Below are 16,803 nucleotides of genomic sequence, written 5' to 3'. Positions count from 1 at the left end.
TAGTGCTTAAATTTAAAGCAGTGTATAGTGTCTACGTGTATGATTTTATCACATGTTAAGACTGCATATCCCTGTTGCAGAGAGACTTTATATTTATGCTAAGGAAAAATCTTTTGTAGCAGCTCTCAATCCTTCTCATTTCCTTGCCTGTTTCTGTCTGCTCTCAATATTTTTCAATATAAATAGCTGTTAGAGCTCCTACAACATTTGAGAAAGAAGTGTTTCGCAACAGGCCCATTAGATTTGCCTTTGACTGTTGCATTGTTAACATTTGTTAAAATGTTATTTGTGAAAATAATTTTGAGGCTTCTCAAAATTGCCCTTCTACTTTTTCAGTAAGTTGTATGAATGCATAGGTGTACAGAGCATCATGATATACTATCTCAAAAGAACTCCAAGTATTACTAGTAAAATCATTATTTTGCCTTCTTTCTTTCTAGGAGAAGAGCATTAGTAGCAATAGGTACCCATGACTTGGACACCATCTCTGGTCCATTTACTTTTACAGCCAAAGCACCTTCTGAAATTAAATTCAAGCCCTTGAATCAATCCCAGGAGTACACAGCTTCACAAATTATGGATCTGTATAGGGTAAGTGGGATTTTTCAAACTTGTTGCATTAAATGCAGGAAGATAAATTTCCAAGGGTTAACATCTCTCGTATCCTTGTTATTAAGACTTGTTCTTACAAATAAAACACAGTTATCTTCTGTAGCTTCAGCCAGTGAACATTCCACATTTTGCTTATTCATGAGAAATGCATGGTAATATTTTATTACCCTTGAAAGATACATCGTGGTGTTTTGTGGCTAAGCACAACTCTTAGAATAGTGGGTTTGATATGAACCCTTTGATTTATCAACACGAAGACTGCTTTTCATGATGTTTTTAATAATACTGTAAAAGGCTTGTATATTTATCTATCCACACTGGTAAGATACTCAGTGTACAAAGCTGAGAAAATCTTGGGGTAAATAATATCAGATTTGTTAATGTTACTTTAGTTTGGCCAAATTTCTTGGGGAAGATATTGAATTATTTATCCAACTACATGTTAGGCAAGTGTAGCTGTGTAAAAGGCTCAGGTTAAGTCTGACACTGCTCTTGGCCCAGCATCCTGATGAAACTAGGTAAATGTTAGGAAAAGATTCTATCAGGTCTAATTTTACAATGTTTATATGAGCCACTTTAAATGTCAGCATTTGAAAACGATGCTATTATCACCAGCATTACAATATACAGCCTTGCTGGAGCACAGATACTGGTCATAGACATAAATAAATTCTTAAAGATCTCTGACTAAAGATGAGAGCTAGGAGACAAGTGATATCAGAGAGACTAAAAGTAAATGATGTTTTTGGTACAGCCTATACTTATGTCATCGGAACAGATACACATTTTAAATCAAGTTTAAGCATAAATGTGTCAGTATTCAGCAATTTATAATTAAAAGTATTGTAGTGCTAATTTTTATCACTTCTAAGGAAAGTTCCTGTAAACTAAGGATGTGTGCCCGTGGGTTTGGCTATGAAAGGTCTGCTGTGATGAACAAGAGCATTATTTGGACAGCATGGCCTATGCATCTTTGAGAGAATCCTTAAAGAAATAATTTTTAACACTTCTGAAGAAAGCCAAAAATCCAGTTCTCTCATTTCAAAGTTTTCTTGCTTCTGAGAGCAAACAGCTTTTGCTAGTGAAGTACCTAGCTCTAAGTCCAATCCTTCCCCCCTTTCAAAATTCTCGTTAATGTCTCAGCAAAGGATTATGGCACTATGGAAGTTCACTAGTGAGCTGATGTGAAATGTAGGTTGTGCTTTGTTTCTCCAGACTGACAGCCACCTTCGGCACTATTTACACCTAATTGAAAACAAGCCACTTTATCCTGTCATTTATGACAGCAACGGTGTTGTTCTGTCCATGCCACCAATCATCAATGGTAAGATTACTTATGACTAGTTTATACTGTCGCTGCTATTTTGTTAGTCAGATTGTCTAACAGAAACATTGATGTGTAATAAGAATTATTCTGTTTTCTTAAAATTGTTTAACTTATAATTTCATATAGTCTTCTTCCCTTCTTTCAGCTTAAATGCAGCCAAATTTTTTGCTCCCTCCCTAGACTGCTAGTGTTCCTCTTTTCTTATCCTCACCAAGAGGATGTAAAAGTCCCACTGCAAGCCTCTGCATTTAGCTTTTCATAACCTTCTAGAACTCAAGACAAGTTCTTTGTGTCAGGAACCTTTGTTAAGAAAGCATTTTGTTTGCATACATAAATATCGTTCATCAGACATTTAGCTAAAATAAGCATGTAAGAAATTATTTGGTAAACTGGTAACTGCTGTAAGATAACAGTCTGCTTTGTACTCAGTTTTATGTGGTCACAGTAGGGAACTTTTCACCTAGGTCTTAAGCCCAGTGTATTTAACAGCAGTGTGAACCAGTTCTTTTGGATCCTTTTGCCATCACACAAGTGATTCCAGAAGACTTTAATGGTTTAAGAAGAGTAAATTGGTCTAGACTTTTTTGCATTGTTTCTAACATGGGTTTCCTCTGAATGCAAAAGAAACTATGGGTGACTTTTGAGAACCATGTTTACTGAAGCCAATTAGTGACATGGCAAGAATTACTTCTTTAACAAAGATATTTCAGTATACCTATATATTTAGGTCAAGAATCAGTAACTTTCCCTTCACTGACCAATAAAATTTGCAGGGTAATCTCTTTGGATATATTTTTCCTAATTGACCTTATCCGTATCTTAGACAGCTAATCCAGATCTTAAAAGGCAGCTCAAACTCTGTGGCAGGGACTGGTAAGAACAACTGTTCTAAATTGAAGGTGGTGTCAACCACTGTGTCTGATTCTTCTTTGTTAGGCTTATTCCAACTTTGGAGTGTTCCATGTATAAATATTGCATATTGTTTACATTTTATCTATTTAAAAGGTTGAGCTATATTTAATACCTGTCTCTATTATAAAGAACAGTATTTGAGAGAAGTTTCCGGGGTAAAGGTACTTTTTTAAACAGATAATGAAATGTAAACATCTGTATTGTTTTTTTGGATTATCTACCAGCACTTAAGTGAAAGGTTATATTTGCTCTGAAGTAAGTCTAGAAATGCTGAATACATTTCCTTCTGCAAAGAGGTACAGCACAGCATCAAAGGGAAGGGCATACAACATCCCTCAGTCTTTAAGACCTTTCAGTCTAGCTGTGACCTAGTTTCTCAGGTAGGAAACTAAAACACAGAATCTGAATGACTCGCTCTGGGTCAAACAAAGGAAGCGAGAATGCCCATTTGTATCCAAGTGTGTGGTTCCCTTTGCCTCCTGTGGGGTGCCTCTGCATTAGTGAATGGTGCAATGAAAGGTGAGAAGGACAAAGAGGTTGGATTTGGCACATTCCCATACAATTCTAGGACTGTGTATGTCTGTGCTGCACAGTTATCAGCAATGAAATTCACTCAAGGTATGCACTGCACATCTATACCTAACAGGCAGTACGAGGCAGATTTCTGTACAGCTGCTCTAGATTGCTTGTGGCTTACTAACAGAACCCCACTTTTGTAGGGAACCAACTACTGGGGTACTTTGCATCCAATTTGCAAGAGAGACACTTCAGGTGATGCCCCTAAGTGTATGTTCTACTTTGCTTCTTCCAGATGAGAAACAGGTTTGAGTGTATCAGTGACCTGCTTGAGTGCACACTTCATGACTCCCAGTACAGACACAAAGCAAGTTCATGCCTAGATGGAACACATACTAGGACCTGAGTCACTAATGTAGACAAACTCATAGTGTATCAGCAGATGGTGTCCAGATATCTTGCTTATTCACAGAAGTAGCTATGGATATTAATCGGTCTAAATCACTTTTTAAAAACCATTTTATACATTCCTGTCCAAGGATGCTTTCTTGGGCACATCACACATCAAATCCAAATGTCTTACTAAAGCCAGGAGAGATGCTCTGGAAGTGCAGAACCACTTTGCAACCAGCAGATGGCCACTATTCTGCTAGTTTGCTTCTTCAGCTGGATACTGAGATACCTGTAGATTTGTGTCTTTCCATGTAAAGCATAACCTGGTCAGTGAGTCTGGTCTGTCTTTCTCCTCTTTTTGATTCATAAATTTAAAAATAATAAGAGCTGCTATTCTGGTAAGAATTGTGAATGTTGATGCAGTAGACAGTGGCTTTTTAAGCTGCAGAAGATGACAATGATCTTTCTGAATCACAAAAGAAGTCAGTATCAGTGTCATTGCAAGAAAAATAACAACATTTCTTAACATGTTTTTGTCTTCACATGTTTTAGGAGATCATACAAAAATAAGTGTAAACACCAGAAATGTGTTTGTTGAATGTACAGGCACAGATATTACAAAGGTAAATTAATCTTTCCTGCTTTTGATATGCTGTGATATCATTGTTTTCCCTTTGGTGATAGGGCTCCAGTACAAAGACCTACAATAGCCAGACATTTACTTTATGGAGCCAACCTCCCATTTCAATAGGACAGGATAAGTTGTAGGGCTATGTGGAATTCCCTCAACACAGTTTTAGGCTTGCTTTATAGACAGTGTTGTATTTCCATTGGATTTTGGTTTTACTCTGTCTTTACGTTGACACTAAGTGTTCAGTTTGTACGAGAAAGTAATTTAAGCATATTAGGGGCTTTTTTGTTGTTGAGCATTTTTTTTAAATCTGAAAGGCTTCAAAGAGAGTGAAATTCACTAAGACTGCCTATTTTGCCAGAATACTCTTTGTAAAGAATCATTTTGTCTCCTACTTAAAGTCTGGGCTGAGGGAATGAAGACAACTTTTTTTCTTCTTAGTTATCTTTTTCAAGCAGGGATGCTGTGCAAATAATTGTCAAATTGAAGTCTTTCCATATGCAAATTCTGTAACTCAAAGCCAAAGCATGAAAGCCTAGCTGTTATAATTGCCTGTTCTTACATATAGGTTGTGCATTCATTGATAGTTTCCCTGAAGTGTGTATCTTGACAATTAAAGAGCAAAACCACTTTTAATTTACCCTACTACACAATGACATGTTAACAACACAAATAAATTTGCACATTGGGGAGTGGCTTCTAAGCAAACTAATAAATAACTGCTTCTTGCTACTGCTTGCCTTGATAGTAAAAATAAAAACAGTGCTGTTCTGTTTACATGAAGGAAATTATACTGTGAGGCATCAAAAACCCGACCCTTGTAGATTAAGAAGTTGATCTGAATCTTATGATTATGTTCTGTTATATTAATCTCTTAAAATATTAACTGTAAAACAAAAGATTTTGCAGATGAGGTTATTTGGTAATGTATTACTAAACAATGCACTGTCCTTCAGCCTGTACATTTTCACTTGAACTTCAGTGAAATGACTAATTAGACTGAAGGTTGGGAAGACCCAGTTCCAACTGGTAATAAAGACCCTGTGTATCTTCAGAAAACATATACAATGCTTCAGAACCTTGAAAACCAAATATTTCAAGTTTTTGCATAAATGTCTCTGCAGCAGAAGAAAAACATTTTTTAAAATTAAATCTAGTCGTCTAGACGGCAAGGATTTTGGTTGTTAAGTTACTGAATAGAATAGAATGAAGAGACTATAACACAAGATTTTTTCCCCCTTTTTTGTTAAGATATTTTGTCTACTTCAGCACAAGTAGATGACAGATTTCAATGTGCTTATTATCTTTATTTTGTAGGCAAAAATTGTTCTTGATATTATAGTCACGATGTTTAGTGAATATTGTGAGAAGCCATTCAGGTGAGTATAAATCTCCAGTCAGAGAGACATTACATTTATACCATGTGTTAAAAAACATTTTTACTTCTGTTTTTCTTTCTCTCTAAGTGTTGAAGCAGCAGAAGTAGTTTATCCTAATGGGAAGACCCACATCTATCCGGTAAGCATAGTGATATGATATCTCAGTATCCTTGGGGAAAGGATTTTATTTACAGAAAGTCTGGTAAGAGTGTCATTGTCTTCTTTTTCTGCAGACACAGTATACACAGGTTCTGAGGCATAGTGTAAAAGCTCAGCTTGGCACTATCTGTATATTAGTGAGTCAGGGCTTTCTCTAGCCCCACAAAAAATAATTTATGATAAGGCTAAAATACAGTCTCACTGTCATAGCCCCATACTCCAAAAAGAAGGGTAGGGTTTAGAGTTACGAGTGGTAACCACTATTGTGGTTTAGAGTTCATGTGATATGAACTTTTTCAGGAACAAGTAAAGATTGTAATCAAAGGTCATAGTCTGTGTCTAAAGCCTTTAAAACCTGCATGTTCCAAATCAGGAAAAATGAATGCCAGGAAGAGGTCCTTCAGACTTAAACCAGTGGACAACTGAAATCAGCCTCAGCATAACTTACTTATCAGATCTGGAAGCTTTAATGCCCTTCAGTTAAAGTAACCTTGTAACACTGGATTTTTCAGTCTCTCACTTTATAGACTCCCAACTAAATAAAGGTCTATAAGGCAGGACGTTGACTTCAAGTGCAGGTTTGCCTGCATTCAGAGTCCCAGGCAGACTTCTTTGCAGTAGTGGAGTCTTACTTTTGTTCTCTTAATACGTGTAAAGAAAGCAATTCTTCCTGTTTCCTGAAAGTAACTGAAGACAAACAGAGATCTGGTTGAGTTCATAAAATCAGATGTATCAAGCAAGTACAAACTGTTTAGAGGGAAAGAAACTTATTTTAGTGAGAGTTTTTCTAGTGTATTTTAGCTTTTTCTTTTAGCTATGTCAGGTTTAATTAGCAGAGGAAGGACCTAGAATCTTGAAGAGAGATCCAACAAAACAAATCTCTGCAGTAACCAACGTAGCTCCCTAGATAAAATAGAGCAAAAAGTCCCTAAAGTTTTAGATGCTAAGGTTTTTAAGGATTTGTATATCTAGAAGTTTAGAAACACCTAAGTAAATCCATACAAAATAACTTTCTTAAATATGTTGCAAACTTTCTAAGTAAAATACCCGTAGATATTTCTGTGCCAATACAAAAACAGAAAGTTTTCTTTTCCTCCCGAAAGTCATTTGATCTGTACTAGACCATGAGATCTCATGCATGACCATTCACTGCTTTAGGGCTTTGACTTAGGATGAACTGGTGACTAGAAACTTTCAGCAACTCTGTTACTTGCATGTATCAGAAATTATCAGAAGTTTCCATAACAGGGATTTCATGCTGCATTCAGCCTTCTAACCAAGAACAGCTTTTGCATCACATGCTATAATATGTTTTCAAGAATCCTGTTACCTTAATATTTTAAGTTTAGCCTAATACTCCACAGTTGTCTTCTGTGGATGTCATTTCAGTATTGTAATTAGAAGAAGCTAGATTACTAAGATGTCAAAATTGAATCCTCTTAGGTAGAAATGGCAGGCATTTTGTACACTGAAAAGCTTTATCTTTCTTTTTAGGAACTGGCTTACCGAAAAGAGAAGGTGAAACCTGAGCTCATTAACAAGAAAATAGGAATCAGGTGTGTTACTGCAAATGAAAACAATTTCCATTAATAATGAAAAACGTACTAGACAACATTGATTATTGCATTGTTTTAAAAATGTTTACATCGTGAATATTTATTTCTTTAATTTATCAAGAATTCAGGAGTTATCTTGGTTAATTAGATCCACTCTGTAAGACTTCTGTTTTCAAGGAAAATGAATGATTCTTTATGGCCTCACACAACCGTTATGAAATAAAGAAAAATTACCATCTCAAGAGTCAGAATCTGAGCTGGTTCTGATTGAATACTAAGTCTATGTACAGTCCATAAAGCACTTGGAGATTCTTCAGGATATACGGCAATGCAGGGTAAACATTGATTACTTTAAAAAGCCAGTCGATATAGTGCAAGATCCATAAATTACTACTCTCTTGTTTTGTTTCAGTGAAACTCCATCAAGCCTTGCAAAGCTGCTGACTAGGATGTGTTTGAAGTCACACGTCACAGGGAATGGGAACAATATAGAGATTGAAATCCCTCCTACCAGAGCGGACATTATCCATGCATGTGATATCGTCGAAGATGCAGCAATCGCTTATGGTTATAACAACATTCAGATGACTATTCCGAAAACGTACACCATAGCTAATCAAGTAAGATTGCCCCTTCAAATAAATGCTCTGTTGTTGGTAAATGACTAGTGCATGCCAGAAGGGCTTTGGGGAAAACAGAACCTAGAAATTAAATATTTTGACATGCTTTGCCTTGAGAAGTATTTACCATGGGTAGGATACAAAACAGATGCTCCACTGATTTGAATAAGTCGAAGACCAGTGGTTGCTGGTACTTGAAAAAAGACAGGTTTTAAGTAGGGAGCCCATATTAAATCTCTAATTGGGAGATCCATATCCTCAGGCAAGCCTAAAGGCAACTGGTTGATGCTTTCAAAAATTTTAAGCACACAAGCATAGTACCTCCCTAGTGAATTCACCATAATGTAACAGGCAGAATCACCTTGGGAAAGAATAGAAAAATGTTTTTAGATGGAAGTTGAAAACTTATTTGTTTCATTTTAGCTCCCCCTCAATAAGCTCACAGAACTTCTGAGACTGGACTTGGCAGCTGCTGGATTCACTGAAGCACTGACTTTTGCCCTGGTATATTATATTGATTTCATATTTTTCTTAGTTGCATGTTGGAACAGTGATACAGCCAAAACTGCAGCGGATGGTCTGAGGATATGTTGTTGTATAAATGTACCAGTATTATCCGTTACTGTTTTGGCAGGTGATTGTTTGCTAGTGCTTTGGAATTATAGTATTTTGTGAGTTTGTATCTCAGAGAAATTGAATGAGTCACTGTTAATGTGGCATATAGTTCTAAGTATAGAAGCAAAAATAGCTGCTGAAGTACTGTTTTTAGTTTAACGTGATAGGATGAAATTGTAAGACAGCAAGTCTTTCTTGAGATTTTGATCACCAGATGTGAAATTCATCATAGTTTGATAATCTGGAAAACAAACATAAAGGTTTAGTACTTTCTGGTGGATATTACTACAGTTTAGAGATTACCCTGTTACCTCTTTTTAGTATGTCACTTTCTCATGATTCCTTGCATTAGCTGATATGTAGTTATGCAGTCAGCAAAGAGTTTATTTTAAGAATACCTGTAATGAAAGTTACAATGCATGCTAAGGGGACACAAATTCCTCTGTAAATTTCACCACAAGTGTTTTGGTTTGGGTTTTTTTTTTGCGTGGAAGAACAAATAAAAAAAGAGTAATTGTTAGTGGTTTCAGGTATTATTCATATTATTTGTTACAGCCATGCCAGTAGTCTTTTACCAAGAATTAGGACTCTGCAGCAGCATGTTCCACTCCAGTACTAACAGCTGGCATAATTTCTAATACTGAAATTTTGCAGCAGGGTTGTTTTGTTGAAATAAAATGTTTAGTAGGCCATCTTTGTGATGGCCACTCGTTCATACCCCTTTGCCATAGTTGTGAACTGGATCAGAGAACCTGATCTACTACTATTAAAAAAAAAAAAAAAGTTAAGTACACCCCTGTGCCCTCCAAATGTATGTGGTAACTGTCCATATGTGGAGATTGGCATAGTCAGCTACTGAAAATACACTATACATTTTAGAAAATCCTTTCTGTTGCAAGATCTGCTCAAAGCCTTTGCCTTAAAGTGTAATTTATGGGCATTTTAGCATATGGGGAGCTACCATCACATATTCTATTAAAACCTCTGCAGAATTTCTCAACCTTTTCCTGAACTTAAAACTTGCTAGATGGCCAGAAGTATACATCCCTGAAAGTACACAACCTTTTAAGAGGTAGCTATCTGATCACAGATCATTTTTTGATAACTTACACAAAGATTTTAAGATATAGTGATGCAGGCTCCTAAAACACTTCCACGCATTTGGAAAGTTCTGTTATTGCAACCAAAGTTAGTAATCCAAATGGATTGAATAAAATTTTGACACCTTCAGATTTCATGGAGCTTCAAAAGCAAAATTTGGACTAATTCTAAAGCCTGAAAAATATATTCCAGTTCTAATATTTTGTTATTAACTCAATTAAGTAACCAGGACAATAACTAGTATTACTTCCTGCCTTGCTAGTATTTGACAAAGATACTCATACTACCTGTGGTAGTACCATGTTGGGGAAATAATATGTATTACATGGTCAAACTTTTATAGATTTTCCTTATTCATTAATAAATATAATTCAATTTTTTCAGCACTGTATAGGTAATATGCTTAAAAACATTGAATATGTTACATCACTACAACTGAGGACCCTTATGAACTGCAACAGCAGAATTTTGTTAGATCATGAGTATATCATGGTATCACATTACATATTTATATTTCTGCTGTGGCATGATGAAACCCAGAGCCTGCTGTGTCACCAACACGGTATCAAAAGACCAATGTGAGGCCTATGACTGTGACAAATACCATTTAGGCTACAACATTCTGTAGCCTAGTGTTACAGGACAAATGCTGCTTATGTATTTGTGCATACAATCTGTTTCTTGGTTTGAGCCCCAAATTATACTTTTACACAATAACATTGCTTTCTATGAGGACCTCCAATGTAGCCAAAATGCATTTAGTTAAATCACAGTAACATACCATAGTTTAACTGTTAAACTGTGTTTAACTGTTTTAACACAGTTTTCTCTTCCTAAGGTCAGCATTAATTTAAGATTTTTTTATTATTATTCAATAATCCACTTTTTCAGATGGTATCATCTGCTCATTTTCCTCACATTTGGTCCATCAACACACTTTTTGGAGTGCTGACAGCGCAAAGGCAACACCTCTGGAAGACTGCAGTACACTAGCAAATCCTCAATTACATGCCCAGTCTGCTATTTGTTTCTTTAATACATTAATAAAGCTATAAATTCTGGAAATCTGTAGTGTGGATCTTATCAGTAGCATCTGTTGCTGTATATGCACAGACATCATCTGAGCCTGATAAAGTGCATGTGTATTGCTTTACTGACCAGCTTTAAAAATACACCTTGAGAATAAGGGCTTTAAAAATACTCCAACTCAAAAAAAATGAAATCAACAATGAACTATGAGAATCTTATGCAGCTGTGAAAATTGAAGGCTTGGCCATACGACCTGTTTTTCATAGACAGTACTTTACTTTCTGTAAGTAGCCCCTAAGGGATTGTTTTCTTTGTGAGAAAGCTTGGGTACCAGTCCCTTTACAAGTGCTGTTTTCAGAATAAAATACTTTACCCACTGCAAGTCAGGGGGCAGAATGCGAGCCTCTGTTTTTAAAACAGATGACAGCAATCCATGACAGAAGCCTAAACAAACATTTGTTTTTTGTTTTTTTTTTAACTAGCTTTATTTTTGTTAGTAATTAACATTTGTAGATAAACCAGTTTGCTTACTTAGTCTTAAGACTGGAGCTTAGTTTTTATTATGAGTAGGTGTTGCACATGAGAGCATAATATTATAGGGCCTTGGAGCAACTGCTACAATTGCATTGTTCATTCTTGATATCAAATTTTATCATTGGCTTACTGTCTTTTAACTACTTGACCTTGCTGGTTTTTTGTCTCTTCTTCTCAGTGTTCTCAAGAAGACATTGCAGATAAACTTGGCATGGATATCTCTGCAACAAAAGCAGTGCGCATAGCAAACCCCAAAACTGCAGAATTTCAGGTGAGATAATTCTGGTCAAATTTTGAGAGCAACATTGTCACAGATTCTATATTTAAAGAGGAGAGAAAGGAACCAACAGGAAATAAAATTTATAAAATATAGAGCTACTTTTCATGCATTGAAGAGGATATGCAGATTTATGTGCTAAACTTGGTAGTTGTCTTCTATTACTCCTTCACTGAGAAATACCTTATTCAGTGTGAAATACTACTAGCTTTTCAATAATGTAAAATACCATGCTCTGTAGGACAGCAAGTGGCAAAATTGAGCTGTCTTATTACAGAAAATCCCAGGTGATTGATCAACTTCTGCATTTAGAAAAGCCATTCAATATAAGTGGAACTACTAGAACTGGCAACCTCTAAACTTTGTGAGCTCTGGATATGTTTTTTTAAAAATTATTAACTATTATTACTCTTCCTTTTTTTTTTTTAATTCTGTTTTGCTCTTTAAGTATTTTAATACCCATTTCTAGCTCATTTCATCTTCGCTAGAGCAGAGGGTGAGAGCTCAAGTACAGTATTGTCAGCAGTTCTGAAAATACCTGAAAGTATACCCATAGTTTTTTTATTTCTTGTAGAGAATGTTTTTTTAAAAAGGTGCTTTCTTTACTTTACAGGGAAGGTAAATTTAGAGGCTTTTTTGTTTCTAACCTAAGAAATACAAAGGTAAACACACTTTAGAAAGGTTTAGAAAAGTTTCACCAGTTTGTGGGTATTAGTGTTTTGTGATATGTTGGGTTTTTTCCCCTCAAGGTCTTCTTCAGTAAGTCTGATTTCTCTGAGCATCTAAAATACCTTTCTGGATCTTATCTCTAATGCTAAAAACAGTCTTCTGCTGCTTTGAGACTGAAGAACAGAATTTTGGGTTACCTTCATGTATTTTCTGTTCTATTTGGTACCATAAATAAACAGTCATGCAAGACACTGTTGTAATCTGTTTAGGCTATTATCACCTGTTTATATATATCATTTGGCATGGTGATTACAACTGAGCAATACAGAATGTACCACAAACAAATAATACTGAGTGTGAACAAAACAAGAAAAAGTTGCAGCCCCTCTAGCCAGGTACAATTTCAGATTCCTGTTCTTCAAAGACTGCAGGCCTTTGCAGTAGAAATGCTGCTAAGCTGTTATATTATTGGCTGAACATTCCTTGTGGCAAAAATAGCCTCAGTCTTTCAAAATCTGTAGGCCTCCCTGAAAATTGGGAAGGATTACTCTTTGTGATGCACTATAAACTTTCAGCTTTAGATGTTAACTGTGACAGCATTCTCAGGATGGCTTTTTCCCCATCCCCTATTCTCTGCTGGGAGAGGGCAGGATGATGCCAGGGACCCTATTCCAGCTAAGTGTGCAGCTGGAACTCTTTATTGGTTAGGAAAAGGTAAATAGACAGAAACACTGCATGACCAATGATAAGAAGTAACTGTGGCTGAGCACATGGTAACTTTTTATCTGCAGTCAAGCAGCAGAGAGTCACTCCCATCCCTTTTCCATTAGATTTACTGAATCAGACTCTTCCAGTTAGAAAAAAAAAATGAAAATGGTGCACTTCTAAGGAGGTATTTGAATGGAGAACACAGGAAATATATGTGAATGTATTTGTAAGAACAGTAATATGATTGCCTCTTGCTTGGTTCTTTGCATACGTTTTCTATGTATTTCATGTGGTCCACAACTGCAGTCTGAATATTTATGTTTCTGTTACTTAGGTTCTTCCTATATCATTGACTGATGTCAGGAGTTATCAAGATAATATTTCAGATAGCACTTAATATTTCCAAAATAACACTTAATACCTTTTGCATAAGTGAGATTAAATTTATGGGAATTTTTTTGCACTTCTTTCTATATTATTTGTTTTTCTACCCTGCACTGTAGCTCAAGCATCTGCGAAACGATACCTATTCTTAAGCTCACATATATGCTCTTTCAAAAATGCAGTATAAAGAACATGCAGAGAATGTACATTTTCAAGTTTAATAATTCTAAAGCAAAGATGCATAAACAGAAGAGATAAGTGCAGTATTTACACCTGACTCTCTTAAACTCTTTTTACAAATGAGCAAAACAAAAAATAAAGAAACCTAACATTATCTATTTTGGAAAGTATTTCACTTGCAGCATCCATGTCTGTCCTGCAGGTGGCACGTACAACCCTCCTTCCCGGGCTACTGAAAACTATTGCTGCTAACCGAAAGATGCCCTTGCCTCTCAAACTCTTTGAGATTTCTGACATTGTAGTAAAAGATCCTAATACAGGTAAGAGAAGGTTCCTCAAAATCTTTGATAATGGAAATATGTTTACATACAAAATGGTAATAGTAAGTAAATCTGTATTTCTTTAAAAACATAATAATCATTACTTACTACATAGGTTTATTTATGTGTATAGCACAAGAGTTAAGAGACTGGCATAAGAGGCTACATTTTAGAGTGGCTAGAGATATGGTTCCATTTTAAATGCTCTCACAAAAGTGCAAGTAGGTACGTTGCAAAAATTTTTAGGCACCTAAATATCCCTTAAAATCTGTTAAGAATACTGCAAGACTGCAAGGATACATGCAAGACAATTTTGCACCAAAAAACCCTGCTCTAAATTGCTTATGTTGATGCACCCATTTTTACTTGTTCTTAATGTAGTGCTCCTTTGTATTCTTATCAGGGGTGTGACTCATGAGAGAAGCTACCTGCTGGTAATGTTATTGGCACAAACCTTGGAAAGTAGTAAATATTGAGGGCATGCTGCTATTACAGTACTAGAGCCTGCTTAAAATGCTGCAGTCTCAAAGATGTGCAGTGCTGTGCCAACTGAAAAGCAGTATGTCTTGACCCTGGGAATAGCAGGTTGTATTTGTAGACAGATTCTATTCTGGACAGCTGTAATTCAGAGGAAAATTTTGGGGTCAGTGTGTCTCAACATGAATCCGTTTTCCATTTTTTCCATCCTCTTTAAACAGGATTGCTTGTATTTGTTCTCCAAAATTATCTTCTGGAAAACTGACAACCAATATGAAAAAATAGATTGGTAGCACAGATACAGGGTAAAGAATGGAGCAAGTCTGTGTATAAAAATGTATACTTAAATAAAAAGCTCGACAGTATAAAATTTCCTCTCTCATCTATAAAAGATTTTCCTTATCTTTCCACTTCATCCAACTATGCTAAGAAAGCATGGCTGCCTTTGAATTGTTCTGTGACCTTAAATTGTTTTACATGAAACAGCCAAAGCAGCTAGTTCACTTTTCAAAAGCTTCAGTGAAATCCTTCCTGTGTTTCGGGGCCTCTTTGCACTGATTTCACTTTACAGGATCAAAATTTCAAATTATCTTTTTTATCTAGAAAAATGTATCAAAGTAAAATGAACTGTAAAAATGGATTTTAAAATGTCAATTATTTTTTTTTAAATTTACTGATTAATTTCTTTCTATATGGTGTATTAGGGGAAAAGGAGCGCACAAGCTACAGCTTTTGGGAAAAGTGCATATACACTGAGTTACAACTCTGAATGAAGTTTTGCCTCAGTGAAGAAGGCTGGCATTACTTTAAATTCAGCAGCAGAAATGGTTCTGTTGTTTCATTATCTGGTTTCAGATTTTAGTGGTTGTGTTTAAAGGTATCTGGGATCTGCAAAACAAAGGTTTATATAAAGCATAAACAAAATGGCAAGTAAATTGCTTTGGTGATGAATTTAATTTGTAGATTACTTTAAAAAAAAAAAAAGAAAGAAAGAAAAAAAGCCTTGCCAAGCAAAATAAGCAGTTTTAGCAAACGATGTAGACTTTTTTTTATTAAATACAGACAGTTTGGTGGTGCAGCTCATTCCTTGTTGGGCATGCAGCTAGCTAGAATGCAAAAAACATGGTACAGATGGCAGAATAGCATCAGCATTCTTCAGAACCAAGAGTGGGGCTATTTAGCTTGGACTAAAGAGTGTGTTTATTCTGATTTATAAAATTTGCAAGTTAAATTGTTACTTTTATTTTGTGTGTGTTAATTGTAGCTCTTGAAAGCATTTATGTGGATGGCTGCTTAACAGTTTTATAAAGACTGATTTTGTAGTGTACTTCATTTTGATAGTAATCATTGCAATAGATGAAATAATGCTGAATAAAGACTTCTGAGGCAGCAGGTTTGTGCCCTATGCTCTTGGGCAGCCCTCTCATGGGTTGAGCACTTGCAGACTGTAAACAGTATCTGAAATTGTTTTTAATGTTGTGTTTAGTACAACTACTGTCTTTCCCAAATTTATTTTCAAAATTAAACTTGCCTGACAAACAGTTTGAAAGGGGCGGGGAGAAAGAAACAACTGGTAACTCTGCGACCACTGAAAAATGCGGGGTTGTCCTCTCACATATGGAATGAGATTTCCTGCAGAACGCTTATGTCATCAGACTGACTAATTTAATTTTATTATTTCATGATTTTGGCATGCAGGATTTCCAATTAATAATTTAAAAAGTATGGGTCAAAGAGTACTGACATTAACTGTATTTGAAATGGCATCTTGTAGTCATTCGTGTGTGAATGAACCTAGCTCTTTCAAACACACTGGGTTTTAATAAAATACCTTCTTACACAGAACTCATGCTTACCAAGGTGAACTGAACATATTTTTCTTCAGACATATCTGGCAGAAAGGTTTGATGTACTAAATTAGCAAAACATGTGCCAGATTTAATACAAATAAATGGAACCAAATCTGAGCAGAAAAGTTTCTTCTCAAGGCAGGAGGAAATGTGCTTATTTTGAATATGTTACACAGCATCTGTGTGGTTAACTTGTAACACTAGATAGTCACTTCTGGTAGGATAGTTACACTAGTTCAGCATATAAATCATCACTTTATACCACCAGTCCTAATGAAGAATACCCTTTCTCTCCCTTACCACAACAAAATAAATTAATCCATTAGAAAATCACCTCTGACCAGTTATCTTGGAGAATCTGGCAAACTTATGGTAGCACACATTTCAGCACAATGTACACATTTGTGAGTAGAGCTGCTGCCATAATTTGAAGCATTTTCCCAAACTGTCTGAAAGTGGTGGTTATATGCAGAAAATAGTTCTGGATTTTTGTGAGGCTAAGATACAAGTTTAAATGAGCAGGTGCCCCCTTTCAGTTCACCAAGTCATTTTTC

General features: G+C 35.7%; 1 protein-coding gene across 2 annotated transcripts in view; it reads left to right on the top strand.

Annotated features, from left to right (window-relative positions):
• The window catches only part of FARSB (phenylalanyl-tRNA synthetase subunit beta), a 41,196-nt gene that overhangs the window by 3,957 nt on the left and 20,436 nt on the right, over nucleotides 1-16,803 (top strand). For both annotated transcript variants that reach the window (XM_049803660.1, XM_049803658.1), the window contains exons 6-15: nucleotides 441-591; nucleotides 1,828-1,936; nucleotides 4,313-4,383; nucleotides 5,709-5,770; nucleotides 5,858-5,909; nucleotides 7,424-7,485; nucleotides 7,898-8,105; nucleotides 8,529-8,609; nucleotides 11,563-11,655; nucleotides 13,805-13,922. In XM_049803660.1, coding sequence (XP_049659617.1) covers nucleotides 441-591; nucleotides 1,828-1,936; nucleotides 4,313-4,383; nucleotides 5,709-5,770; nucleotides 5,858-5,909; nucleotides 7,424-7,485; nucleotides 7,898-8,105; nucleotides 8,529-8,609; nucleotides 11,563-11,655; nucleotides 13,805-13,922 — 1,007 coding nt within the window. The remainder of the gene's footprint in view (nucleotides 1-440; nucleotides 592-1,827; nucleotides 1,937-4,312; nucleotides 4,384-5,708; nucleotides 5,771-5,857; nucleotides 5,910-7,423; nucleotides 7,486-7,897; nucleotides 8,106-8,528; nucleotides 8,610-11,562; nucleotides 11,656-13,804; nucleotides 13,923-16,803) is intronic.

Source organism: Accipiter gentilis, chromosome 6 (assembly GCF_929443795.1).
Source record: "Accipiter gentilis chromosome 6, bAccGen1.1, whole genome shotgun sequence".
Lineage (NCBI taxonomy): Eukaryota > Metazoa > Chordata > Aves > Accipitriformes > Accipitridae > Astur > Astur gentilis.
The sequence above is the reverse complement of the archived record's forward strand: the minus strand, read 5'-3'. Positions and strand labels throughout refer to the sequence as shown.